The following is a 26,998-nucleotide window of genomic DNA, read 5'->3' as shown; positions in this document are numbered from 1 at the left end:
TCATTTGTAATCACGTGATTAATAGTAGAAAACTGGAACATGATTAGTAGTTTAATTTACGCTTTTGAATTTGTGATCAATCGAGTCCAGTGAGTGTTGCAGATAATGTTATTAGGTGTTTTCTTTAGAAAAATCAAGTTTTTCGATTTGTTTCTCCGGAAGTCCATTGAATGTCCCATAGTGCGGTAGCAGGTACATCCGAGTTATCCAAGTATGTTTTGAAGCGATGACAGCTTACTCGAGACCCGCAAACGGCATAACCAAGAGGTAGAAAAAGGCCTTCGCTACGGAACGCGACTGCAAATATTCTGCTTCGCCGTACGTGAATGAATTGAATTTTTCATAACAGACGCTCTTCAGTATCGGCAGTAACGTACTACTTAGTGGAAGGCGTATATCAGTAGATTCCCATTACTGCAGTGGTCCACCGTGTGCCGACATTACCAACGTACTGTGTTTCGGTACTGATTCGCCGAAAAGTTTTCGTTCTGTGTCGTGGAGTACCAACAGTTTGTTAATTTGCGTTTTGATTCGATACTTGTTATCAGCTATTGTCGAATGCACAGAGTACACCGAAGCAACCTAAATCAACAGCAGTACGTGGTAAGTTCTCTGCTTTGCTGCTCTTGCAGGTAACTGTGTTTTACCTTCAAAATTTGGTGTTAACTTGTGAATGATACATGATAGAATGATTGTGTTCAACAAAGCCCTCTTTCTACCCGTTAGTAACAACGATGCGTGATGTGTACATGCTTTTTCAAACGCTGTAAATTGACTTTTTTGGGCAAAGTGTAAATTCATTATCACTAAATGGAAGCTTTTAATATCGCTCGGTTATTTTTGGTGTTTTGAAAAAAAAATGCTAGTCAGAAAAAACCCTTTGCGGAACATAAAAATCCTACCAACAAGCCAATATCGAATTGGTTATCCATGTGTGGCAAAAGTCCAATGTCACTTACACTGCCGCGAATATACTAGCATAGTATATGCTCCCTTTTACTTGGCACTGTTGACAAATATCTGCGAGCAGGAGAACAGTGACGAGAGTAATTGATTGTAAAGAGAATAATCAGCCGCCGAAAAAAAGGCCGTTCGAGAAACGCATTGTGTTGTCTAGACTCCTAGAGGTGAACCTTTCAAGAGACAGGCACGTAAAGGATCAGCCAGCATCGGCGCAATCTGCCTTAGAATTTTTCGCAAGTGTTACTAGTGCTACGGTCGTGCTGCGCCCGTCGTATCCGGACGGATAAAGTAAGATTTCGAATGAATAGTAACATCCTGTGGAAAGGATCATTTTACACCGCGTAAAGTGAGCTTCATGCTAGTGCAGTGTGGATGTGGGATGAAGTACAACATCCGTGGAACAAGTTGCTTTCTTAGGTTTCCCTGTGGCATTTTGTGGTCGCCAAAAAAAAAACAGATAAATGTATCAAATATCACCGTTTGCCCACCGTTCGCATAACCAATGAAATCATACCATCACGGGTGGCCTTGATTGTTGGTGTACTGCGTTTTTTTTAACGAAAAGAACTATGAGTAATGAGGAAGCAAGTAGGCGCTAGGGCAGGTTGTGGTGATTCAGTTTTCGTGTGTTTTTGCGTGTGATTCTCTCCGCTTTTTTCTGGGCCTATCAGTTTTCAACGACAGGTGCTATGGATGGATTGCGAACATCGTGTTGCGTGCACGACCGGATCTGCCTGGTTGTTCACGGTGTCCTTGTATGAGCTGCTCGTCGCGTACACACTCCCAGGGGGTCGTCCTTTTTGTTGCACCCTGCCAATGTCAGTTTACCAATTCTCTGCTTCCTTTCTCTCGTACTCTCTTTCCCCATTTCTCTCACTTTCTTTGCGTCTTTTTGCTTTTGCTAGGTCCATTTTGTGTCCTCTTCTGTCTGTAGTGTGACCCACTCTTAAGCATCCTTCGAGAAGGCAAACTGTCCCTTCGCTCACATCTCGGTCGCGCTAGCATAGCCAGAAAAACGGTTCAAATCTTTGATTTTCTCTCCTGATTTCTAATCAGCCTCTCCCCTGCATACATATGTATTCTCAAATTTCCATCATTCACAAGACAGTTACAAGAAATCATCAAGGTTTTTCTCGAGTGTGGGATACCACAGTGACGGAAGGACTTACAGTTAGTAGCCCTTAACTTTTAAAATTAGCCTCACAGGGATGGTTTTATAGATAGGCTTTAAGCTCACAGTTAGATGATATTAAAAATCATGTTGAATTACAAATAAATTTGTTCTTCTTTCCGCAGGATCGCTGTAGATTACAAGGAAACCAGTGTTGCTGTAGCGCGTGACCATTCATTGAACCATTAAAACCGACCCAGCGTTCGAAAGAGTTGCGGATCCTAGGAGTGTGTGACATCGGTGAAAACAAACCATCGTCAGGAGATACGGGGAACGGCCGGAGTCGGTAAAAGGCAGCACGCAGTCCTTTGACAACCCAGAACCCGGTGCAGGAAACATATTGTATTGATCTGGTTGGTGGAACGCGCGGCATGAATTTAGGTAGTTCCGGTGGAGGCGGTACCGGTACCTCAGGGAACACGTCGTCTGGTAGTGGTGGAGGAGGACCGGTAGGTGGCATCTCGATTGCCGGTGGCAGTGCCGGTGGTAGTAGCTCAAACACCGGTAGTGGTTACGGAAGCGGGGGAGGCTCCGGTAGCGAGATGCCTGCGGAAATAATACGCCCTAAGGTTGTGACGGTGAAACACCCGGAATCGAATAAACCGAAACCGACCACTAAGAAGGGTAAAGGAATACAGGCGGATGTGGACGTTATAAAGGAATTTCAGCGCTGCAAAGAGGAGAACATTCAGCGGCTCGATTTGAGCAAATCGTCCATAACGGTCATACCGGCTTCGGTAAAGGATTGCACAAGCCTGGTGGAGTTTTATCTGTATGGGAATAAGATTTCATCGCTGCCGCCAGAAATCGGTTGCTTGTCAAACCTTAAAACGTTGGCATTGAACGAAAATTCGCTCACGTCCCTGCCGGACTCGCTGCAGAATTTGAAGCAGTTGAAGGTGCTCGATCTGCGACACAATAAGTTGTCGGATATCCCCGATGTCATCTATAAACTGCACACCCTGACTACGCTCTACCTACGCTTCAATCGCATCCGCGTGGTGGGGGATAATCTAAAGAATCTGGCCAACCTGACGATGCTGAGTCTGCGGGAGAACAAAATCCACGAGCTCCCGGCAGCTATCGGTCATCTGGTGAACCTGACGACACTGGACCTCTCGCACAACCACCTGAAGCATCTGCCCGAGGAGATCGGACAGTGTGTAAATTTGACCGCACTCGATCTGCAGCACAATGACCTGCTGGACATTCCCGAATCAATAGGAAATTTGTCCAACTTGATGCGGCTTGGCTTGCGGTACAATCAGCTTACGTCCATACCGGTGTCACTGAAAAACTGTACCCACATGGACGAGTTTAATGTGGAGGGCAATGGGATTCGACAGCTGCCGGATGGATTGCTAGCCAGTTTGAGTAACCTAACCACCATCACGCTATCCAGGAATGCATTCCACAGCTACCCGTCTGGTGGCCCGGCGCAGTTTACCAACGTTACCAGCATTAACCTGGAGCACAACCAAATCGATAAGATTCAATACGGCATATTCTCCCGTGCCAAGGGGCTTACCAAACTGAATATGAAGGAAAATGCGCTGACATCGCTCCCGCTCGACATTGGCACGTGGACGCAGATGGTCGAGCTGAACTTTGGAACGAACTCGCTGACCAAGCTCCCGGACGACATCCACTGCCTGCAGAATCTGGAGATACTGATCCTGTCGAACAATCTGCTGAAACGGATACCGAACACGATTGGCAATCTGAAAAAGTTGCGTGTCTTGGATCTGGAGGAAAATCGTCTCGAGTCGCTTCCGTCCGAGATCGGGCTATTGCACGATCTGCAGAAGTTGATCCTTCAGTCGAACCAGCTCAGTTCGCTACCCCGCACCATCGGCCACCTATCCAACCTGACGTACCTGTCGGTCGGAGAAAACAACCTTCAGTTCCTACCGGAGGAAATTGGAACGTTGGAAAACCTGGAATCGCTCTACATCAACGACAATGCCTCGCTGATCAAGCTTCCGTACGAGCTGGCACTCTGTCAGAATCTGGCGATTATGAGCATTGAAAACTGTCCCCTGTCGGCGCTTCCACCGGAGGTGGTCAGTGGCGGCCCTAGCCTCGTTATACAGTACCTTAAGCTACACTCACCCTATCGGCAGATGTGATTTGCTGGCGCGGAACGAACGGGTCGAACATTCTCCCGCTGGCGAACGAACGAACACTTGGGTGTCGCTTTTCTGCACGAGTTTTTCTCCGTCATAGCCAGCTATGTTTGGGTTTCTTCCGAGCTCGTTAAACCCCTCGAACGTTCGCTGCAGTTTGAGGTGATTAATTTTAGTAAGTTATAAAACGAAATCCCTTCGCAAACGAAACAAACGAAAACCGAAAAACAAATCATAAATCAATCTGCTGCCACAAGATATCTTAAATTCTGTTCAAAAGTCCACAAGCGCGAACGAACATCATCAAAACAACATCCACAGGATCAGTGGTGTGAAAGTGCAATGGTAGAAGAGATACTCGAAAAAAAAAAACAAATTGAATCAATGTGATTAAAATAAAGCTTTAATATTATTGCTTATTAAACAAACATAAAACGACCGCATGGACGTCATATTAGCGTAAACGTGCATATAAATGAAAGTAATTAAAAATCCGCACGACGAATTATCAAATATTGAAAACAAAAACAGTATAATGAAAGCAGAAAAGAAAGCCAGTGGTAGAAGGTTCTTCATCTTCACATCGGTGCGAACGTCCGTTGGACTTGTGTTCCACTAAACTAGAGTTGTGAATTGTTTTTTTTTTGACGAATGGGACGTTTTCTTCTTGATCATCTTCGACCAACGCTTTATGTATCAAGTGCAACAGTCGCCAACGAGTGGATTGTGCATTTCCGTAACCGTTAGAGAGGTTGGCAAAAACGTCGGTGACAATAGTTGTAATCCGTGATCGTATATATTAGTGTGGCAGTTTGGTTTCGTTCCCATCCGTTTGCGCCAAACGAGCAGTGTACTATTGGAACACTAACGACCTAGAGCAGTGTAGCTTTGAATTTATTGATAATATCAAACCAGTGTTCCAGTCCGTTGGTGTATGTGAACGAAGGTGATAATCCGCAGGAGATGGATTTGTACCGAATCGGGGCCACTAAGGTTCAACAAATCTTCAAGCCGCTTTTGGAATTGGTGAGTAACCTGATTTTATTAGCAAAATCGCAGAAACGTTGTAAAATCAATATCGCTCATTTTTCTCGATCTCAAGTACTATCGGTTTTACTCTTAAAGGCTTTATTTGTCACCAAGCTGAATTAGTGTCGATGTCGATTTGACTCAGCAGCAGATGGGTTTTTGTGCCCTCTTATTGTGTTTGAAAACATAATATCAGACTTGTTTTAACTACGAATCCCAAAAAGCACTTTTCATGTGTTGTTCTTTTTTCCAGTTGATTCTTTCCAATCTTAGCTTTTAAAGCGCTGGATCAAAATAAAGTCACTATAACTATTTTATTTCATTCTAGTGCTTCACCTAGTAATTTCCTGTAAAATATGAATTAATATATGAACGATGAACTCCGAGCCAAATGCAGGCAGGCAAAGCAGTATGAAATAATTTTGATTGCAGGAGTGAAACTTCAGTACAACTATAAAATAATTATACATTTAGAGATTTTATTTAACCTAGTTTTTTCATCCTTTCCTAAGAACAAAGCTTGGAATGCAAAAAAAATGCAACGACACTAAGAAATTGTGATTGATTTCGAAACATATTTTATTGCTGGAGAGGTGAATAGGCATGTTGAAAAGAAATTGTTGTTAGTTCATTATATCGCACCTTTTCGGAGTTTTGCTGCTGTAATGCTGCTTTTTTTTTCTTTGCTTTGAAGTAAGCGAACCGAGTCTTATTTAAGTTGCAAAGGATTTTATCAAATGAAGTATATATGTGATGAACAAAACTTTGTGACAGTAGAGAAATGCAAATCCCTTTTTGTATAGCAGGCATACGAGAACGCGTATTGTATTATTCTAATGGTTGTGGTAGCTTTTTAGGGTGTTTTAGTTCGGCTAGGCCTAATCACTGGAACGGGTTGGCTGCAACGCTTAGTTCTTCTTTCGCTGCACCACAACTGGTCCCAGATTATCACCGCACTCCTTGTTGTGTGCTCCATGCGATCCGTCACAGTAGGGCCACTAGGAAAAAATAAAGAAAACAAAATAAACAGCGTAGTGTTAAAAGCCGGACGAGGAGATAACTTGCATGATCATCGCTCCACGACGATGCCTCAACTTACGTTCTTGGATTTCCAGCATCGGCAGAAGGCTGCCTTCTCAGCAATATCCTCGATATCGACCATATCAACAACCTTTGCCTCTTCCAGACGAATTTTGTTGTTTGCCCGTGTAGAAGTCTTAGGACGTGCATGAGGACAAAAGGCCATGTAGGACATGTACACCACGCCAGCAACGGCCGCCGTTGGTGGCACTAGCGAAAGCCAATCTTTGACTAGAAGAGAGATAATCAACAAAAAAAAGGTAGTCGGGATATAAAAGTAGAACCAGATAAGAAATCTTGCATGCAAACATGGATAGAGAAGATTAAAGGGGTACACTATGTATGAAAAATACAAGCCGGCGAACCTTTGCTTTGGGGTAGTGTGGCAGAGGTCGATAATTATTCCCGTTTGTCACACCGTGAGCTTGGCATTCGTCTTACATAACTTCTTTGGACGAAGTCTATGGAGTTCAATGCGTGGTGAATAGCCCAAGCCGGCTATTGCCGAATAGTCAGCAGTAAATGGAAGAGGAAATCGGACGGCAGTACGAAAAGACATGCTTCAAAGATGGAGCCTTTCGGTTCCCCCCATCTTTGCGCTTACTCATACACCTTTAAGCATTTGCTTGGTGCTGATGATGATGGAACAATTTCCGCATGACCGGGCAAATAACTGTCTTCGTGGTGTTTTCCTTGTAAGCCGAAATGGGAGTAATAATAAAGCAATTGAACTACTTACATCCTAGCCGGAACCATCCACCGAAGCTATCCGGAATGGGCAATCCAGACAGGTAGTTCGGCAGGGTTGTTTTTACCAATCCCGACAGTAGCTGCATTATGATGGAAAGTTGGTTCTTTCAACCTAATGGATGCAAGTGATTGCAAAACTTATACAACTTGATGAAGCTGCACAATTTTATATCAATGTTAAATGTTTCAAGACCTTTATGAAACGAAGGGCACTGACACTTATTATAAACTTGAGCAAGGCAAACTAGATCGAGCAACTGTCTGAGCTATGTTGTTTCGCTACACAACGATCAGCGACGACAAGTGCGATCCGGGACGGGATTGCAAAACGACTGTGAAATACGGTCGTCATGCCTTCGGTCGACGTCAAAGTGAATAAAAAAGCTAGGTGGGCTCATGTCAACCTTGCTTGTTGTGCTCTGTCAGTTTGTCTAGTTCACCCCATGGTCGGTTGTAAATACCGCGGCTGTGCGAATGCTGTTTGAAATTTCCGTTACAAAATTGTATTTTAGTCAATTTCTATTCCCAAATGGCAATAAGGAATGCTATGTTTTTTACATTTAATACTATGATATAATATTAATATGATATATATTAATATTGCCTGTATGCCTTGGTCGTGCTAAAGTAGTAAGCAACAGTGTTTCGAAAACATTTGCAAACCCATTATCCGGTTTGCGAACCGTTTCGAAAAAGATCGTGCATGATTTATTTGAACGTCGAGAAAAGCACACGTGATTATTAATATATTTTCATTTATATTTCTTTATTTCAGATTGCTTGCGGCATTTGAATGCCGAAATATGGACTACACGGATAACAGTGACTACTTCCGAGATCCTGCATTGCTACAAATCTATGTTATCAATTGCTCTCCATTAATAGTGGTCAACATTACTAAGCACTCTAGCTGCAAGGACAAGGTTATTAAGCAAACGATTGAAGTAGAGAACATGTGTCTTTGTGTCATTGATCTCGTTCAAACGTTTCCATGATAAAAACGGTGTTCTGCTAACAAATTTCCCTTTGGAAAAGTACTTTTTCTTTACTATTTCGGTAATGCATAACGGAAACCATGATATACGTAATCCTTCCTCTTGTTTTTTCATATTGATTTGGATTTGTCTAAGTTTGTTATTTATGTGACGTATAAAACAGAAAACGAATTTTATGAACACTTTAAGTACTATGAGGAACCAAATTTTACATTTAAAAACGGACTGCAACGAATTTATAGCTTTTAGGCAAAGGCTTCGAGGAAACGAAGTATTAAAGTGGAAATAATTGAATAAAAATGTTTAGACATGGTTCCTCGTTGAGACAAAAAAAAACAACAAACAAGAATGTTCGATTAGTCGTACGAAAATTGTGAACAAGATCGCGTTTTATGGATGATTTAAAGTTTTAAAACTATTGATGTTAGCATATAAAAACCAAGTTTTTTGCATTCTGTTTTTCCCGTTACATTCTCTGTCTAGTCAAAATTTATCGAATTTTCTTACTCGGTATTCATTTTTTTTAACGTATGCTGTAAGTAGACGTACAGAATTGAAGCAAGACGTAGCTTCAAATTATGAACTGTGCTTTCTTATGGTCAGAAAGAAAACACAGCTCACTAACCTGAACTTTCCTATTTTCCTCCCGCAACAAAAGAGGAGGGAAATAACTAATAGAAGAAAACCCAGCTGAAGCGTAAATGGCCTAAATACTAAATATAGGGAAACATCTAAATACAAATACTAGTAGCAAACCACACTAACAGTTAACTAGCAGAAAATGCTGTAACTGTAATGATCATGAAATGAAGAAAACACACTACCCGATCGTGTTGCAGGGTAAAATCGTCAGCTTACTTCGTGCATTGTTGAAATAACAATGCACTAACAAAATAAAACAGAAGTAGCAAGAAGTTTTTCACGTTGAAAGTTGACTAATGCGAATGACAACTATCACCTAGAATAGCGAATCAATGACAAGGTTAAAACTCAAATTTCAATTACTGAAAACATATAAGTTGTAATTATTGTTCGACGTTGAACCAGAGAACTATTCGAAAGGAACAACTTATTCTATGCATTCATACTATTGTAAAGCCACATTCGTATTTCTGTATAGTCGAAGTCCTATTGTTCTTTGGCGATGTATACTATTAGTTGGCGCAAGGGTTTGCCTGAACTATATTTTATGATTTCAATTATGTTTTTATTGTACATCACATCCCAGAATGTGCTCGAACTTTTCTTATTTAATTATCACAAAATTGAAATGGAATGTGAAAAAGGCTTGCAAACGTAATCATCTTATAAACGATAGCTAGTGCCATACAGAAGCAACACAAAATTACAATGAAATGCTCAGTAGATTTCAACAACTTTCCACTACTCCGTCGAATGTTGATTGGGTCGCTTGATGTGTCCACTTTTTCTTCAAGGTAGAATGTTTAGCACACACTGAAAACGAACACTAAGAGAGCATGCGTTATAAAACCAAATCCAAAAGCGTTACAAAACGAACAACAACTACAAAGTAAATACAATCCAAAAAAAATAGAAGAAATGAAATATAACTATATACATATATATTTTAACATTAATAAATATTTAGGACAGTAGTTACGAACGAACGAAGTACGATAGACTCAACACGAAAAACATAAGATACATTTTGAGAGCTAGAAGGTGAAAATAGTAAATTGTGAAAACAATTCAACCTGAGCTATGGGCGGAAATATATATGAATTTATATGTTAAATCAGATACAATGTCAACCATAACATGAATCAAGTATACAGAGGATGTATCTTATATGGAACATGGGAGTAAGGAAATGAAGTATAAAATAATGCAGGAAAACATGAAACCAACATGTAACGTAATATGCGCACAAATATAGTATTCAAGACAATTTCAGTTCAATCAGTTTAAGAACGTACATATATGGTAAAGTAGGGGGAATATATTATAATACAAAGGAAGAACTGTTGTGTACTGCACACATATTTGAATAATACCGGCAGGCAAAGCGAATAAGATATTTAAGAGCAGTTCAACTTTGTTCATAAGTATTTGCCGAATTCGGGATAAAAGCATCGATGTCAGTGACGAAGCGGAAAAGGAAAGTTCTTTAAAACGGAACATTATTAGAAAAGTATATAATAAAGCTAAGCATCAGAACTATATGTATTATTCGACGACATAGGGGATAGATATGATAAAAAAAGAAAATAAGTACAGCGAAAAAACTGGTTGCGAATTTGAAATGTATTGAACTGTTTAGCCATATGAAATTCGGCCGAGGCCAAGCGCTGATTCGATAGCATTTCGTGATTTAACTACATTTAAAAACTAAAGCAAGAGAATGGGATATAAATCAAGCGCATCGTGCATAAAAGAAAAGCTCAGTGAGTGAGGGTATGAAAGCTGCTTGTTGGTTATTCCGTGGTTTTTCTTCTTTTTGTTTTAGACGATTAACACTAATTATACCAGCACGTTGACGCAAATGCGGTCTTTGATTTGTATTGACTCCATAATGGAATGCAGTATAAAAAAAAGGGTTTATTATGGGGCACGTACTGTACGTTTGGCACAAATGTACCTTTCACATTATGTTTGAAGTATGGAACTATGTTCAATAAATAAAAAATGGCAAAGGCGCACTTTGTCTGCTTTGGTATGCACTTTTCCCGGTATAGTTAATGTTATGTTATGCCAACAGTGAGAAATGCAGTGCGTGTTCAAATGGAAACGTACCAACGCATAATTGTCGTGCTAATTTTACTTCTTGGTAATTTGTCTCAAAATCCCAATCATATGAAGATAGTCAGTCCCATTGAGATTACTTGAATTAAATCGAACTACATCAGAAAATGTTATGTTCTTCGAATGTTTTATTACAATTTTTCCAACATTGCTTGAACAGCTCATTTGTTTAAACTTGAGACTTTAAACTTCAATAAAGAAAGGTTTCTCGTTCAAGTGTGCCAAAATAAAATAATTTAGTAGAACATCTTTGAACGAGTGGAAACATTCAGTTTGTTCAAATGTTTATTTCCGTTATCTAACAGGCCCTGTATAAGCCAGATTTTTTTAACTTTCATTGGAAAAAATGACAAAATATGTTGAAAATCTAGAGAAAATATGTTTGATTGATACCGAAAACAAAGTGTGAAAAATCGATCGATTTAGTAGAAAATTTGCGCTCATAAGCAGTGTTCCATCATCGAAAAAAAACCTATGAGGAGAAGCTTTGTTGAAAGGGATTTATTTTTTTAGGATTGTTTTAGTAGTAGCCCAGGGACGGAATGTTGAAAAAAAAACAATTATAAATTCAGAATGGAATGATTACAAAGTTAATGGAACTGTAAAGAAGGAAAACATCGTTTGACGAGATATTTCATAAATAAATGTTTATACATGTAATGAAAACCGAACACGGACTATTTAATTTAAAATTTATCGAAAGAAAACTGATAACTGCACGACACTTCAGGATGTGAATTAACCTTGCTATGCGTTTTTCTTTCACTGTATCTATAGAGATAGAGCTGATGATGGGCCCCATTTCAACATAGAGTAGGACATGAAAGTATCCGTACAGTCACCAATTTCAACTTTAAGCTTGCGTATCTCAGCGACAACGTGAGCTAGGATAACAATTTAACCGGCATATCGTAGATAAACTAATATTCTGCAAAATTAGTGATTAACATTTCGAAAAAGTTTCATGAAGTCACTTTGTTCGATTCCCGCCAACACGCAGGTCATACATTTTAAGGTCAACGATTTATATTCCGCTTTCCTGTATGCACCATTAGAGCAATTTTCCTCCTTATTGCACTCTTGTGCTTTGAATCGGTAGTAACTGCGTTCAAGTGCGAAAAAATATGTTAACTTCCCGGGAGACGACTTTAAATCAGCCGTTCTTCAATTTCATACAATTTTGTTTTCGCAAAATGCTGGTTAGTGCCAATTTTCTGTGATACCAGTGCAGTTATTTCGAATCGATGTTTGGCTAGAAACGTGTTTCGGATGTGCGATGATGAATTGACAAAATCAAGCAACGCAATGGTCTTATGCGGTAGTTTGTAATAGATTAAATAGACATGTATAATTTCGTTGGAAAACATACTCTGCTCTGCTTATAAAATAGAAAAAGGTATATAAATCAATTTTTTATATTGTTCATATAGCGAAATAAAAAAAGTCAACTCATCTGTGACGATCCACTCCGTGTGTCCGATCGGTCGATGTCGGTTTAGAATAGTTTTCATGTCTGTTTGCTTCTGCCAACAGGGCAACTGCCAGTGCGACGGTTGTAAAAATCCGTCTTTTTTGCGTCGTACAGCAACGGTGATCTGAGCGCACGCAGTAAGTAGTAATAAGTGACGACTTATTGCTAACATGGTTAAGACATGTTCTTCCTTACGACTACAGTTAAGAAATCTATCATTCACTTTCGTCTTACTAAGGCCATAGTTTTTGTCTGCTTCCGTTCAATGACATTCTATATGCTTCTTGTTTTGCCACATACATCTCTAGCGGAATTACTGGATGCTTTTGAAAATAACGATCGATGGACATAGTTTGTCCGTAAAATAAAACTTTCATACTTTCCTTTCTTCCTTCCTTTTTTGTGATAATAATAATTATTCCTGTTGTTTAGCGTATATCTCCAAAAAATTCATCTCGATCGGTGGAAAGAAGATACGCAACGTAATGCGAAGCATCATCAGAATAATAAAAATATCTTAACATCCTAATTAAGCATATAATAAAACATAACGCCGAGGCCCTAATTTCGTTACGATTTTTCAACCAAAAACTAAGCAACGTTGAAATCAACGGCACGAAACATTTCCAGCTTCTTTCTGGTGTAAAATGAAATGGGATATGATACTATGCGATTTTCTTTTCTATTCCCGAACTAATATTCTTCAGTGCACAATGCGTGGAAAGGCAACGATGGTGACATCTGAGGGGGGGGGGGGGGGGGCATATAAGGGTTTCTTTAACATTTAATTTCTTTCTCGTTGCCATTTCTACACTACCGCGATATCCTGTACTGTATGCATTAAGAAGTCACTTATGTCTAATACTTGTCTCGTTTCGTTACTCGTAAAGTGTTCTCTTGCTACCTAAACAGCCGCCGCAAAATACTATTATATATGTTCCTTAGTACTGAAAAACCGCCACACATCTCCCATCTGCCGTTCTCTAGGACTCGCGTGCCATGTTTGGCACACCAATGTCCCTCCTCCGGGTGACAATGAATAGGGCATTCGGTTTGGCGAAAACTTTTTTTCATTCATTGATCTCCCTTCGGCTCGTTAAAACAAAAATCGTTTTCGAAGATTTGTTAAAACTGACTCTCTTTCCGGAGCACGGTTATAAGTGGTGGTGCCGTAGACGGAAGTGGCGGTGGAATCGAATCGCTTCCGTTCGTACCGTTGGTGGCAGATGCCGCGGTGGTTGTCGTCGTCGTCGTAGAAGAGGTTCGGTTCGTTTCCTTGGTCTCACCGTTTGTAACGTTCGTGCCATGTCTTACGGTTGTGATGATCGATTTTATAATAGCCGAGTTGGATGATTTTTCCGTAGAGTCGCTAAAATGGATTTGAGGATATAGAATAGTTAAGCCCGGTAGAATAGTTTAATAGAATAGTGGTGAAGGGGCACACAATATTTGTAGTGTATATTCAAGCTATATTTAATTGTTCATCTTCTTTTGTTTGGCTGAATCTCTTTTTTTTTCGATCACAATTTAAAAAAACTCAAATTCTTGTTGCATCAATTTCCTTAAACAGATAACAATAACTTACCCAATGCCTTTCAGGTCCTTGATGTTCGAAGAGTTAAGGCTCAAAATGTCGCTATTCTTAGCCGTTGCGGACATTTGGCTCGTATGGGTGCTCAATACTGACAGGCGACCTATTAAAGACAGCCATTATTTTCCATTCACCCACAACGAGCAAGCTAACCAACGCAATTCGTGCATGAACTTACCAACAACTTCTTCGGTGGTCGTGGAACAGAGTGTCGTCGTGGTCGAGTTGAGGTGATCACGCACGGAGTCGATCGTGATGTCCCCAATCGAGCTGGTGATCGTCTCGTTCGCCTTGTTCGGCGACGCATCGTCTCCGCTGCCAACACCATTGCTCAGCCTCGGGTTGGAAGTACCGTTCGTCAGCACCGTCGCACTGCCCGTACTGGCAGCCCTTTCGGCGTTGGACGCGGTGGTAGTGAGTGTGGGCTTTTCGGCGGCCACCTCCCGCTCCGAGGAAGCGTCTTGTTGGTTCTCATTGTCCTGTTCTCGATCGTCGTCTTCTTCCTCGCCGGTCGCATCATCAACCGGTGTTGACCAATCCTCCACCTCGATCATTCCGTTCGGGGATACAATTTTCGTGGCCGATAAGCTGATTCGCTGCACCTCTGAGGACGACATCATGTACAGAGCCTCACCGTGGGCCGTGAAACAAAGGGATGAAATGCCGCTGGAAACAATAAAAAAGAAGAGTGTAGGTTTTTTGGACATCTGTCTACACCTTCCCTTAAGGTACTAGCGCAACACTCCTTACTTTATATCTTCTCGGCGAACCGCAGCGGAGTTCAGCTGTCGACGCAGTTCCGGAACGGTCAACACCAAGCAGTCACCCAGGTTGGTCAAGCAAAGAAGACTGATTTCACAGTGGTTCGTCACATCCGAACCTCCTCCGCTGGCTGCATTGGGCGCATTCGGTTCACCGGTCGTTGCGGTAGCATTGTTATCTGCGGTTGAAGGCTCTGCGGCTGGCGGGGCGGATGGCGATTGCGGTGCCAGTTTGGTGCTTGCCTTCGGGGGGCTGGAATGTGCCAGACTGGACGTCGGAACGGTGCACATGAATGTGGCGAAAGCGATACGCCGGACACGCGCACCTTCGTGAGCAGTTAGCTTGTATTTGTTCAAAGGTTTCAGTTGCGGTAGTGAGAACACTTTGAACTGCTCTTCGGAGGCAATCAGCACGCGGTGCGGCGCTGGTCCCGGTACATTCTGGAACTCTAGTGGAACACCATTCTGAAAAGAAAACAATGTTGTTTTGTGAAACATTAAAAAGTGTACAGGAACAGATTAAAGAGGATAGAAGAAATTATCGTTAATTTGACATTTTTTTGGTTATGCTACAGAAACAAATTGTTCATCAATCGGTCACGCTTTAACTTTTTTCTTTAACTCAAATCTTTGCAAACGAACATGTATGAACACATATTTTCAATAAATCTGAACATCTTTGATGAACAAGTAACAGTGCGAGTAACCATGCCGGACTACAACAGGCATCTTGGATCACCTACTAAATGCTACTCGAAAACCAATGTGAACTGCGCTCAGTGAGCACACAAACGTTTGATGGTATCTTAACCGATGTTACTTACGCTATCAACAACCGCAATGCCAATGATGGGAGCCCGATGTTTCATCTGGATTTCTTTTGCAAGCTTCCCGGTGACCGGTGGCCCCTGCGGAACGACGGCCGGTCCCGTCTCATCGGTTCCGTCTTCCGCCGCAGCTGGAGCAGGTGCCGCCGGCTTCGGTGGCAAATGTAGCACGAACACCGACACACAGCTCGAGTTTGTACCGGCCCACAGGGTCGGAATGTACACGTTCTGGTTGGTGATGAACGTTTGGGCAAAGGTCAGGCAACGGACCATCGAACCCATTCCGTCGTCGACTGGCCGCGCTTCGATCTGGCGTTCGACTGGACGTGTTTCAGCTGCCGATTGTTGCTGCTGAGCACCAGCACCACCACCTCCGGCGGAATTCGGGTTGCCACGGGTGGAGCGTCCCTTGCGCAGTCGACGGAACGATTCGCGAAGTGTTTTTTTGAACGATTTTCGGCGGGACAGCGTTTCCCCGGCACCGGTGAGATCTTACGGGTTGAAAGGAAAAGAAAGAAATGGGAAGATCAACCTTTGCACAACGAACGCAATAGAACGAAGTAGACAGCATGTGTTTCATTATCTTACCATTCGGATTGAGGGTGCACTTGTGCAATACCGGGGTCTGATTCTGATAATCAAACAGCACGAGACCGTGGGCCGTGCCTGCAGCAACCAACGACCATTTGCTCTGCATCGCGATGCAAGTAACGGCGGCCGGTGGCAATACCTGCAGCACGCCCATGAAGTTTACTCCCTCGATGACGGGTGCGTTTTCCTCGAGCAGCTGGCGCTTCACCTTCAGTTGATCGTGTCCCTTCCAGACGAATCCATCACGATCACTCACCAGGTTCATTGTGGTCACTTTCAATGGTGCTGGAGTTTCGTCGCCTGACGAGTCGGACGAGTCGAAGTTTGCCATCACCACGTTGCCCGCCGTACCGGCAATTATCAGTGTGCCCGTCTGGGGGCACAGCTGCACCTTCTTTACGGCTAGGCGCGGGTCGTCCGAATAGGGATCGAACTGTCCCGCCTTACGGAACGGCGGCTCACCATCGTCCAGCTGCTCCGTGGAGCCATTGAGGGCGCTATCAAAGTCGTCACTGTTGTTGAACAGTGGAGCCGTCTTGACGTGCAACAGCGGTGTCAGACAGACGTCGGAACAGTCCCAGAACTTTACTGACCCATCCTCGTGTCCGGTTATGAGCACGTCTCGTTCAACCGACCCACGTTCGTCGTCATCCTTCGGTTCGTTGGGCAGGATACCACCGGTGATCGGCCACGGGTTGCTGCTGTACTCGGCCATCTGATACTCACCGGCTTGCTTGATTTTGGCGTACACATCGGCCGACACCTGCGACACAAGGTGATTACAGGTGACAGCAGACGCGTGCAGCGAGTGCAAGTAGGGTGCGTTGATCTGCGGAAGTGTCTCATCGGTGAGATCGTACGCAACAAGCTCTTCTTCGAGCAAGACCACCAGTACTTCTGCCTGCTCCGGCCGGGCATCATTGAAAGTAACAAAAAAGTCGATCACCTTCGAGGTAAAGTCAAACGCCACCTTTGTGCCATCCTTGCAGTGCACCGACACGCACTGGTGTTCGCCGTAGGCTGAACGAGGCATACCGCCAGAAAAGACGACCAGCTCGCAGCGACCACGGTGGGCACGGATCAGCCGATCGATCGCTTTACACGGGTCCGGACCGTACGGGACGTACTTCTGGTTCTCGGGCGGAATCGGGCTATCCAGATCCCACGTTGCGTACGATCCGTCCGCATGGTACCAGGTGAACTGCGTGCTATCCTGGCCAATGAACAACCCCACACTCTGGCCGTGGCCGGGCGAGATGAACGACTGCTTTACGCTGGCAGACTCCAGATCCCACAGCACCGCAAGGCCACGGTTGTACGCAATCATCAAATGGTTGTGGTTGTTCGGCAACTGCTTCACCGACTCGATCGCACCCGGGTTCAGCCGGTAGGACGTCGGCAGCTGCTCCAGCACCACATCGTGGTAGATGACCGACTCCTTTACGACGAAGTTGCGCACATCGAACTGGTACACGTTGCCACCCTCCGTACCGATCCATACCGTGTCCTTCATGTACGAGCAGCACAGGGAAGAGATTTTCTTCAGCTTCCCATCGAACGCCAGGCTCTTGATGGCCACCAGTAGCGTGCCAGCTGGCTCCCACAGCACCAGCTGGTTCGATGCGGTCAACGAGAGCAGACGGCCGGTACCCGGGATCCATTCGAGCATTTGCACGATCAGATCGGACGGATTGTTGCCCGTCGACGTATGCTGACCGTAGAACTCGACACCGGGTCGGCCGAAAACTTTGATGACGCCACTGTTTGTGCCGATGGCCATCAGCTTGCTCTTCGGGTCGTACGCCACGGCGGATGGTTTGTGTGGGAAGCCATGTTGGGCCGTCTGCAAAGACATGAAGAACCGAGATAAACTATCAATAATACTACGGTAAAACAACGACTATATAAATGCTATATCAGACCGACATGTTTCTACTCGATTTATCTATCGAAAACAGGTATAAATACAAAAGATGTTGTAAAAACTTCGGAATAAAATTATAAATTGTGTATGTTGCAACCTAGGGTATTCCTTCCATATTCCATGCTCCAAATAGTAAATTATGGGTCCCAATATATGATAACCTAGTGGAGATCCCATTTAATAAATTCATCATCAATCCATCATACTGAATTCTTGGTTTTTCGTCAAGCAAATGACAGTAACATGACTTTATTTCCTTCATCATCACATGTCGTACCGGGCTTAACGGGGCACTGCAATGTTTGGCACACCACGTAAAGCTGTTATCTTCGATCGAACTACATCCTCCACATTCGCACCAAATCGATAAAAGTTAATGAACTCATGAATCATCTTAGAACAAAAAAATAGTCTAAATTTACGAACCCTTGAGATGTCTGCCTCAATCACTACACACTACCCATATGGAACCAGCGTGTGTTTGAGGAGCTAACAGGATGATATCACTGTTCGCGCGGAACCTTCATAACTGCGATCGATGCTTGTGTGATATTGGTTTGTTTTTTGTGCATCTTGTTGCGCTACCCCAACTCTAGGCATGTACAGAAAACCATCATTATACGAACATTGATATGATATACGACCGTGAGGAGCTACAAATAATTTGTTTCGCTTTTAGATTATTTTTAAACTCAACCCTAATGGCAATAGCTTTACATGCGTACATTGCCTGATATCTAGGTAAATTGTCCATAGTTTAGCCTTAGCCTTTGTTTATAAAAATAATTGCGTCGAGTGGTGGAAACCCCTGAAGTTGTTGCTTTATCAGTATAGCTATTCCTACACCTTCATGGACATATAAGCGGCCGCAACGACCGCACGAAATGTTGGTTTTGGTGGTTTCCCTTTTTGCCCTTTATCAGCACCGTCAGGGTCAGAAATCATAGCCCCGGCCATGGTGGGTTGTGGTGTGGCAGTGAGGCAAAGGCTATGAGCAAGGCACACAAAACCGGCATATAGCAATTCCATACACACCAGGAAAAAAAAGGGTGCAGGTTTATCACTGTGCAAACAAGGAGAACAGGTGAATCGAATGATAACGGGTCGAATCTGATATCAGTCAGACCGGGTGGGGAACACAACCTGCCCGGTACACTTCAAGCCGGATCGATGATTAAGCCCGGAGTGCTGGAGGAAACCAAAGCTAAACAAAGGGAGGGAAAAAAGGAAACAATCCTACAGACGGTAAGGGGTTGTAGAGTTGTCGCCGCTGATAAGCATACGGATATGTTGCAATCGTTCTTTTTCGCAGTCTGAATCGGGAAGGAAAAGCGTTATAGGAGACTCAGAGACAAGAACAAATTGTAAACAGCCATTTAAAAACGTGAAACTTGAAAAGTAATTTAGCATCCAAACATTTATTTTATTTTCAACTAGGAATATGCTTAAGATTTTCTTGCTGGGCAGGGTGAAGACCGGCACAACGACGATCGACACCCTTGATAGGACGATCATGCTTTTGTCGTTTTTAGAAGTTTTTTTTTCGACACCGACAACGATAAGGCAAACGGTGTTACCTGTTATCTTAAGTAAATACCCTTGAGTTGGAAAAGCGAGGTTGAGCATGATATCATCAAACAACGCCCATTCACACACATGCAGACCTTTTTTTTTGTAAAAATAAATGTTATCTCTCCCTGAAGAGGTGATTTAAAGGAATAATTGTCGTTCCTGGACGGGGTGGTTCCGTAGGGTTGCCAACATTGAAACTGAAACCTGCGTCTAGGAAACCGTGGTGTATGATTTTGCTTTTATTTTGACCCGTTGTCCCCTGCTTGAAATGATTCCTTTCTTTGCCCTTAAAGTGTTTCCGTTATCGATCAGTGCCTATCACGATTTGCGCCACACCAAACCAAACAACGTTTGCAAGCGTCGGGGGCAAGGGCAGCGCCGATGAGGCTAGCAAAGATAGACCCGGTTTTCACCTCGGTTTTTCGCAGTCGCCCCCAGTTGCTGGTCAAGGTGTGGCCAAGCGATGCATAATATGTCTAGCTCGGCTAGAAAGACGTTCCTTCTCCTGAGCGTGATTGGAGTTACCTTAACGGTACTTTCCGCCTTGTGGGGTTGTTGAAAGTCGCAGCACCGACGAGGCCATGTAGCTTTATTTTCCATTCCTTCAAACCATTTTCGATCCATCTTCTCGCAACAGCAGCAACACCAATCCTGCACTAGAGTTCTACCAGGCGGCGCACACACGGGTGGCAATCGTGACATTCAATGGCTTAATGCCGCAATTATGACGGTGGATCGTTTCTGTGTTCCATGATCCTGTACCGGAGGAGACTTACCCCGTGTTGCCTCGGCTACGCTTTGTTAAGTTTCCGCTTTTCTAACATCCATGCAAGCTGGGGCAGTGTTACTAAACCCTTGGTTCACGAAATGCAGCAATTTAGTTGAACATTAGTATTTTATAAATACAAAATAATAATTATAATATATTACATACATTTAAAAAAGAGTCTCGAAGGTTCCGGATAGCCTGATGTTCTAACGCCAAGGACGAAATGTTCAAATAGAAAGCTAATCTTATTTTACAACAATCAAAAACAATACCTCTGATATCTCGGACTTGCTTAAGATTAAATTTACAAATTTTTCGGTCATTATGTTTCATTCTGAAGGTTTCAACATGGTACATACAACATATTGGACTAGGAATTTTTTCAAAGTCATTACTATATTCAGTTTAAAACCGCAATAACAAGCTATGATTGAATATAAACCAAAAAGTTAGCAAAATAATGTTTAAACATATTCCATTAATTTGAAAAGATAATGTTTTCACAAAAAAAATCGTAAAGAAAACGGAATTCCCTCTTTTTGAGTAAGTACTGAGATATTGGATTATATTTTTATATTTGAAAAAATATTTTCAAGCTTTCTTGGGAACACGCCACATTCCAGCTCCATAAACTGGTGTCTTTATCTCTTTCTGGGTCATATTGCGTTGACTTACAAGCACCGCAGTATTTTTACTGAGGAAGAGTGTCATATAAAACGTTGACGAACACTGAATGTAAAGAGTCCGTGCCATTGCTTGATGGGCTCCCTCGGTGCCCTCATTGGCGTCGTTCTGATGACCTTTCTTCTACTCGCGCTATAAAAGCAGAACTTATCTAACGATCTTCGTAGGAAAAGCTCAGTGTTTTGCTTTTGCTCGTTTTCCGCTTGCGCCACTAGACTCTACCTTCGTGCCTCCGCGACTTGCCCCCTTGACATCCAAAGACGATCCGTAGTAATTTAGCTAGCGTTTAAAGCGTTGTAGCACTTCCTTCTCTCCCATTCGCGGGGTGGGGACGCAAAATAGTTTCTCCGTGGTGAAGCCATGACGACACGCGGGAAGACACACGAAGTGAAAAGTACAAAATCAACCGTTAGTCTATGCTGCCTTCAGGTTCAATGTATTTCGAGCACGTTGGATCGGGAGGCGCGCCAACACGTTTCCGCGCGGGCCATCGTCGTTTCGTTCCGGCCGACAGTTACAGAACTCGGGGATACGCCGCTTGAAACATGGAACGATTGAACGGAGAAAGCAAGTCGACGGTTCGGAAAGTCTGTGGTGCTTACGTTTTCGAGAAGCTCTGATTTGCCGCAATCCCGCTGCTCCGTAAAGGCAAAGATCGACACACAATCGACGCCGGGGATGACCGGGTACGTGGGCTTGGCGTGTGGGATGGATGCACACCAAAAAAGAAACCGGCCTACGTAAATCGAACCCGGTGGATGCACAGGCGCAAGGGGGTGGGGGGGGTGTGGGTGTGATCGGGCCGCAAAAAGGGAAGGTTTTTTTTTCGCGGCCATATTTTATATGGCTTACCTTCCCCCTTGGCAGTACACTTTGGTCCAGTGCAGTTCAAGAAGTAAGTTGAGGCGTCAGATGTGTTTAAATTATTGCACCCAGTGTGATGGGTTAACAAGTGTACCCCTTGTTGGCCTTTTTACAAGAAATGGTATTAAACGCTGCCGTTTGTCTACGTGAAAAAAGCGCCACACAACCGCTTGGGAGAACAATTAGATTTATAGGCAGCTATTTGTGGTTGCTTGTGATGGATATTCAGTCGTTTAAATTAGCCAGTTAATTTTATTGTATGTTAAATAATTACATAACTGCCTAATTTTAAACACAAATGAAATATTGTACACAAAATTCCACAATTTTGTTTGACATACATTACTTTTGAACTTCATTAAAAAAAAATATGCGTGTGTAAGATTGTGGGCATTTTTTTCTCACCTATGGTTTGCAATGCAATTATCATAATAGTTATGCATACGAAGATCTAAAATACCGCCGAATCGGCGTTCCTCTCCACGCCAGTCATGCTCATACCTCCGATTATTTTCCGCAAACAACAATCGAGTGTCACTGATGGTGCAACACATACCCAAGGCTGCGAAAGGTTTGTCCCCGCTGACACGCTAGCAGACAACGAAGCCACCAATACCCTCCTGTAGATTAGCGTTATCATGAGAGACACCCTGGCCAAGACTTATCTATTAGTCACCGAGAGGGGGGGCGCAAACTTCGTTCGAGGTGTCCCACAAAAGTGCAACAGGTTAAAACGGCATGCGAAAGGCATTAAAATAGGCGTACAATGCATGCACGCCACGAGTTGTACACGTGTGATGTATTGTGGCTAGGACACACATTTGCCTTCTTCATCATTTCCACTTTGGCATCGGCTTATTCCTCATTCAAGCGCTCAGATAAAGGTCCCTTCCTAATGGAAAACAATACAAATTCACATCATTTGCTGCCAAGTACACGTTTCGAGGTGTACGCACTAATTAAAGCCATTTTTGCGTATTAAAAAGCATGTTTTCATAGCGTTTTCACTATCTTTAGATCAATTTTCATCGGTGGTTCGCGCCGTGTATAATAGCGCGCGTCAATGAGTGTTGTATGCGTTTTTCAAACGGTTATTGTTGTTCTTGCACCCCGGGCCCATGCTTCCATATTAGGACAGGAAGTGAGCAAGTAGGGAGGGGAAGGGAGTGGCATGATGAGATAACAGCCCGGTGCGTAAGTCTTCTATACAAGGCCCGGCCACCCTCCGTTCCGTGAATGCAGGATTTCGCACTGGAATGCGTTGCATGTGTGTCTGTGACGCATTGGGTACGATCATGTGCAACGTGCACCTCTCCATGGTGGACGATGCTGTCCTACGCAACTGGTCATCTCCGGAGCCAGGTCACTGGTGAGAAGCACGACGGCGACGATCAGACCAAAATCATTCTCCCATGTTGACTCACCAAGCACGTGGCAGCAAGTAAGGGTGGTGGTTTCAGGTGAATCAACCGATTTTATTATATCTCGCCATACATGCGGCAGATATCGGTGATCCAAAATCTACACTTGCTGGACGATATTTACCGTTAAAAAATATAAAAAAGGATTAATTATACCCACATACAATGCGTGGGAAAAAAGACGATATGTGGGAAAGATGTTGATACAAGGTTGCTTTACGAACTAAAAAGTACGAGTCAAGTGCAACGTCTCTGGTACTGCCTTTTATTACACATAGAGCAACAGCTTTGTACGAAATAGGATAAGCTTAGGCAAAATGTAAACCCAATTTGCATAGTTCATTCCTCTAAAATCTTTCTGACACCATACACTAGCACAATAAAAAACGTTTGAGTTTAAAACATACAGATTATAAGAAACTAGAAACATCAACAAAGGTTGCTTTAAAGTATTTTTAAAAGTTAAATAAGTGCGAAAAATGTGTCACTCATTTTGCTTCACAAATAAATTTTATGCACCTCTAGCAGCATTAATAAATATCACTAAGTGTAGGTTTGACAATATTGCTCCCATTAAAAACATTTATTTACATTATCTGGAATTGTTGTTTGAATAACTAAAATGAGCATTTATTTTTGGTAGAAACAGGAAATTAAAAAAAACAAGTTGACATAGGGCAAACAAATGTATAAATCTATTGTTTTCTCACGGTATTTGGATTAGTTTGCTCATGTTGGAAAACAAAAAAAAAACTAGAATAGAATTTTATTCCTAAATTTCAAAGAGATTTTCATTGGAGAAGTTAACTTTTTCCTGCGATCACGATACAGTATAGAAATGTTCTTTTATCATAAAGAACTCCATTGTAACGTCTTTTACGCTCCTAAAATGTACGCTGTAATAGTAGAAAAGACCATCCACTCAGCTTTTCCTTGTAGTCTTCTACGATTACGTTTTTCTGCGCGTGCAATATTTTGTTTAAACTAACGTCATAACGTCACTATAGTACGTAACAAGTATTTTTTATCGTTTTTTTTTTTGTCATTTCCTCACCAGTTGCATTTCATTCAACTCTACGTGACGTTCTGGTGAGGCACGCGCGAGGTCAAACCATTTTCCCAGTTAATGTTTAAACCCAAGCCAAGCCAAAACGAAACACACCCGCTCCCCGCTCTTTGCCTTACCGACGGACATTGTGTAGTTATTGTTTTAATGTAAACTTTACTAGAAAAGGGTTCACTTCGGCAAAGCGGCTAGTGAATGGACCATACTAAAACCTACCCCCGGTCGCTTCCGAGCAGTTGCGCCCCTAGGCTACGTTGGTAGGTGAAAACATTCAAAATAAAAAAATAAAACTCGACGTACGTCAACGGCAAAGAAAAGAACTACAACCACCGAAGCCGTTGCCTCCGTAGCTCCCCAACCCCCCCGTCGTTAGGTCGTACAAAATCTCAGAACAGAATCTAAACTTACCCGACGAAATGCAAACAGCTCCTTCTGCAGCTTCTGCCGCTCCGTCGAAGGTTGTTGGCCTTTTCCACGTATAAACTTCAGCATTGTTCTTCCGTCGGCAGGGCGGGGGAGTGAAAGAAGCACTAGCGCTTGGGGCGGGAGGCTGGCTTAGATGTTACCTTTCGCTCAAAACGAAATGCCCGAGGGCCGTCTTCTTCGGTGTCTTCTCCACAAGCCGATCTTTGATGATTTTCTCTTCGACGACTCTAGCGAACCAGCGGCCAGGCCAGCTAGTAGAAACAGCCACACAGCGCTTTTCTATTTCCTTTCAACTTTCGACTCTATCCCCTCCTTCCCGGGCGCTTTCTTCTTTATGGGAGTTGGCTGGCGCGGATCGCGTTCTCGCTATTTATTTCCAACGAACCGTGCTATGAAAAGTGGTTTGGGTTTATCTCAGGTGTGAGTTTCTTCCAGCTCGATACGAAGTGGCGAAGTTCTGCATGGGGATGCCAACGGTTGGTATCAAGCGCTGTATGTTGCGCAAGCGGAAGCTCTGGCCATCGTCTTTTTGCCAGCCACACACTGTTCGCTTGCGGGCACAATCCTGGGAAAATGATTGCGGATTGAAGACAGATTCCTTGGGACGTGCTGGCTAATCTTCTCGTTCCGCGGATCACGAATCAATTTGCTGGCAGTAATTTGGAGCTGAAGCCTTCTGTTTGCTCTTTGCTTCGATCCAACGTAACCATCAAAGTTTTGGCGTGGTGTTGATTTTTTCTTTACTATTTTCCTGGGTAAAAGCTCGAAAAAAGCTCGATCGTCTGAAGGCACGCGGTGGAGAATTTTGTTATTTCGTTGATGATCCGTTTGTTTTGTTTGTACGTTCCACTGGACTGTGAACCCGTAGATGGTATCTGAAATAAACGAAGCAGTAGGAAACATGTTAGTATGTAGCATTGTATTTATTTAGGAGCGTTTCTTCAAGCGAATAACATATCACACTTTTCCATAATCAATCTTATTCCAAACCACGGAGGTTCTGATAATATACGATTGATCGATGTACAGATTTTATATGTCATATGAATTTGAGGTGAATTTAATTGATTGATTATGACGACTATTTCACTTTTTTATCGTTTGGCCTAAAAAAGAAAAATAACGATGTGCAATGTGCACATGCAGCTTTCTCTAGCACAACATCCGTTTGTGTGTAACCTTGTTGCTTGCAAAATAAACAATCGTGTGAAACCGGTGAGAAAGAGACCGGAAACCAGTAAAAAAAAAGCTACACCGAGAAAACATTGCATAACAAATAGTGGCGGAAAACACACAAGACTCCAGTGTGTCGCATCTGGGTGAGGAATTCACTTTTCAAACTTAATGGACGCAGTCGACGAAATTTGTGTAAAAGTTAAGATTCAATACAACACTTCTAGACAACTAAAATAGATTGAATTGACTCGAAACCAAGCCTCATGTATGGTTTGTAAAGGACAATTTCTATTGCATATATTTAAAACAACGATATTGTTTGAAAATACAAATTTGGTTAGCAGAAGGACCAAAGTTGCGGTGGTTCAAATATTATACTATACTATCCGATTTGGGCCGAAGTGCGACGATGACAGATGAAGTTTAAAAAAATCTTTAGTGAAGCAGTTCAATTTTTGCTAAAAAATATATGCATTCAACGTAATATATATGCAGATTGTATAGAGTTAACCAAAAAGACTAGGTTGTGTAACGTTTATAAGAAAAAGCTGTACCGTACAAGAAAATTGTCATTTTTACACAAAAGAGGACGTCAGTCCAAACTATGAAATAATTATAAACAACTGTTGACGACATCAGCCTGAACTGTGAAATAATTCCGTAATTATGATCTTAAGAAAAGTTATGTTCAATGCCGCCAAACATTTCGGTTAAGACAGTATAATTTTACTATATTCCGAGCAGAGATCACCAGCGGAGCTGGTTCTCGAAAAAAATAGAAAACTGAAATTTTAATTTTCGAAGCAATGTGTAAAGAGTGCTGTTTATGCATCACATTCTTTTTTAAAATTAAATTAACTCCGTTAACTGTACCTTAAAACACTGCAGGTTTTTTCCATTTTTAATCCAAAATCAACGCCCTATCATATTTCAGCTAGTTTTACGAAGAAATCAAGATCCGTCCAAACCGGTTAGGCT

The 26,998-nt window shown here is 42.6% G+C and overlaps 3 protein-coding genes across 8 annotated transcripts; 1 reads left to right on the top strand and 2 right to left on the bottom strand.

The window, feature by feature from the left end:
- Positions 1-463: 463 nt before the first annotated feature.
- LOC131288260 (leucine-rich repeat protein soc-2 homolog) lies at positions 464-4,725 on the top strand. 2 transcript variants are annotated; one of them, XM_058317379.1, is made up of 2 exons: positions 464-603; positions 2,260-4,725. In XM_058317379.1, the coding sequence occupies exon 2, from the start codon at positions 2,506-2,508 to the stop codon at positions 4,261-4,263; it is 1,758 nt and encodes a 585-aa protein (XP_058173362.1). In that variant the 5' UTR covers positions 464-603; positions 2,260-2,505; the 3' UTR covers positions 4,264-4,725. The 2 variants fall into 2 exon arrangements, with proteins under 2 accessions (XP_058173362.1, XP_058173361.1); XM_058317378.1 differs by lacking the exon at positions 464-603 and adding an exon at positions 1,128-1,251.
- A 1,242-nt stretch (positions 4,726-5,967) lies between these two features.
- Positions 5,968-7,458, bottom strand: LOC131288261 (CDGSH iron-sulfur domain-containing protein 2 homolog). 3 transcript variants are annotated; one of them, XM_058317381.1, is made up of 4 exons: positions 7,313-7,455; positions 7,109-7,231; positions 6,389-6,600; positions 5,968-6,287 (listed from the first exon to the last, which is right to left on the bottom strand). In XM_058317381.1, exons 2-4 carry the CDS (start codon positions 7,203-7,205, stop codon positions 6,198-6,200), a joined length of 399 nt encoding a protein of 132 aa, XP_058173364.1. In that variant the 5' UTR covers positions 7,206-7,231; positions 7,313-7,455; the 3' UTR covers positions 5,968-6,197. The 3 variants fall into 3 exon arrangements, with proteins under 3 accessions (XP_058173364.1, XP_058173365.1, XP_058173363.1); XM_058317382.1 differs by having other exon boundaries at positions 7,337-7,448; XM_058317380.1 differs by having other exon boundaries at positions 7,109-7,458.
- A 6,002-nt stretch (positions 7,459-13,460) lies between these two features.
- LOC131288952 (lethal(2) giant larvae protein) lies at positions 13,461-25,509 on the bottom strand. 3 transcript variants are annotated; one of them, XM_058318136.1, is made up of 8 exons: positions 24,827-25,509; positions 16,116-17,961; positions 15,525-16,018; positions 14,690-15,165; positions 14,464-14,605; positions 14,118-14,418; positions 13,934-14,042; positions 13,461-13,717 (listed from the first exon to the last, which is right to left on the bottom strand). In XM_058318136.1, the coding sequence occupies exons 1-8, from the start codon at positions 24,908-24,910 to the stop codon at positions 13,474-13,476; spliced, it is 3,696 nt and encodes a 1,231-aa protein (XP_058174119.1). In that variant the 5' UTR covers positions 24,911-25,509; the 3' UTR covers positions 13,461-13,473. The 3 variants fall into 3 exon arrangements, with proteins under 3 accessions (XP_058174119.1, XP_058174118.1, XP_058174116.1); XM_058318135.1 differs by adding an exon at positions 23,257-23,260 and having other exon boundaries at positions 14,118-14,605; positions 24,855-25,509; XM_058318133.1 differs by having other exon boundaries at positions 14,118-14,605.
- Between the last annotated feature and the right edge of the window lie 1,489 nt (positions 25,510-26,998).

Source organism: Anopheles ziemanni, chromosome 3 (genome assembly GCF_943734765.1).
Source record: "Anopheles ziemanni chromosome 3, idAnoZiCoDA_A2_x.2, whole genome shotgun sequence".
Classification (NCBI taxonomy): Eukaryota; Metazoa; Arthropoda; class Insecta; order Diptera; family Culicidae; genus Anopheles; species Anopheles ziemanni.
Note: the sequence above shows the minus strand (reverse complement) of the source record. Positions and strands in the feature narration are given on the sequence as shown.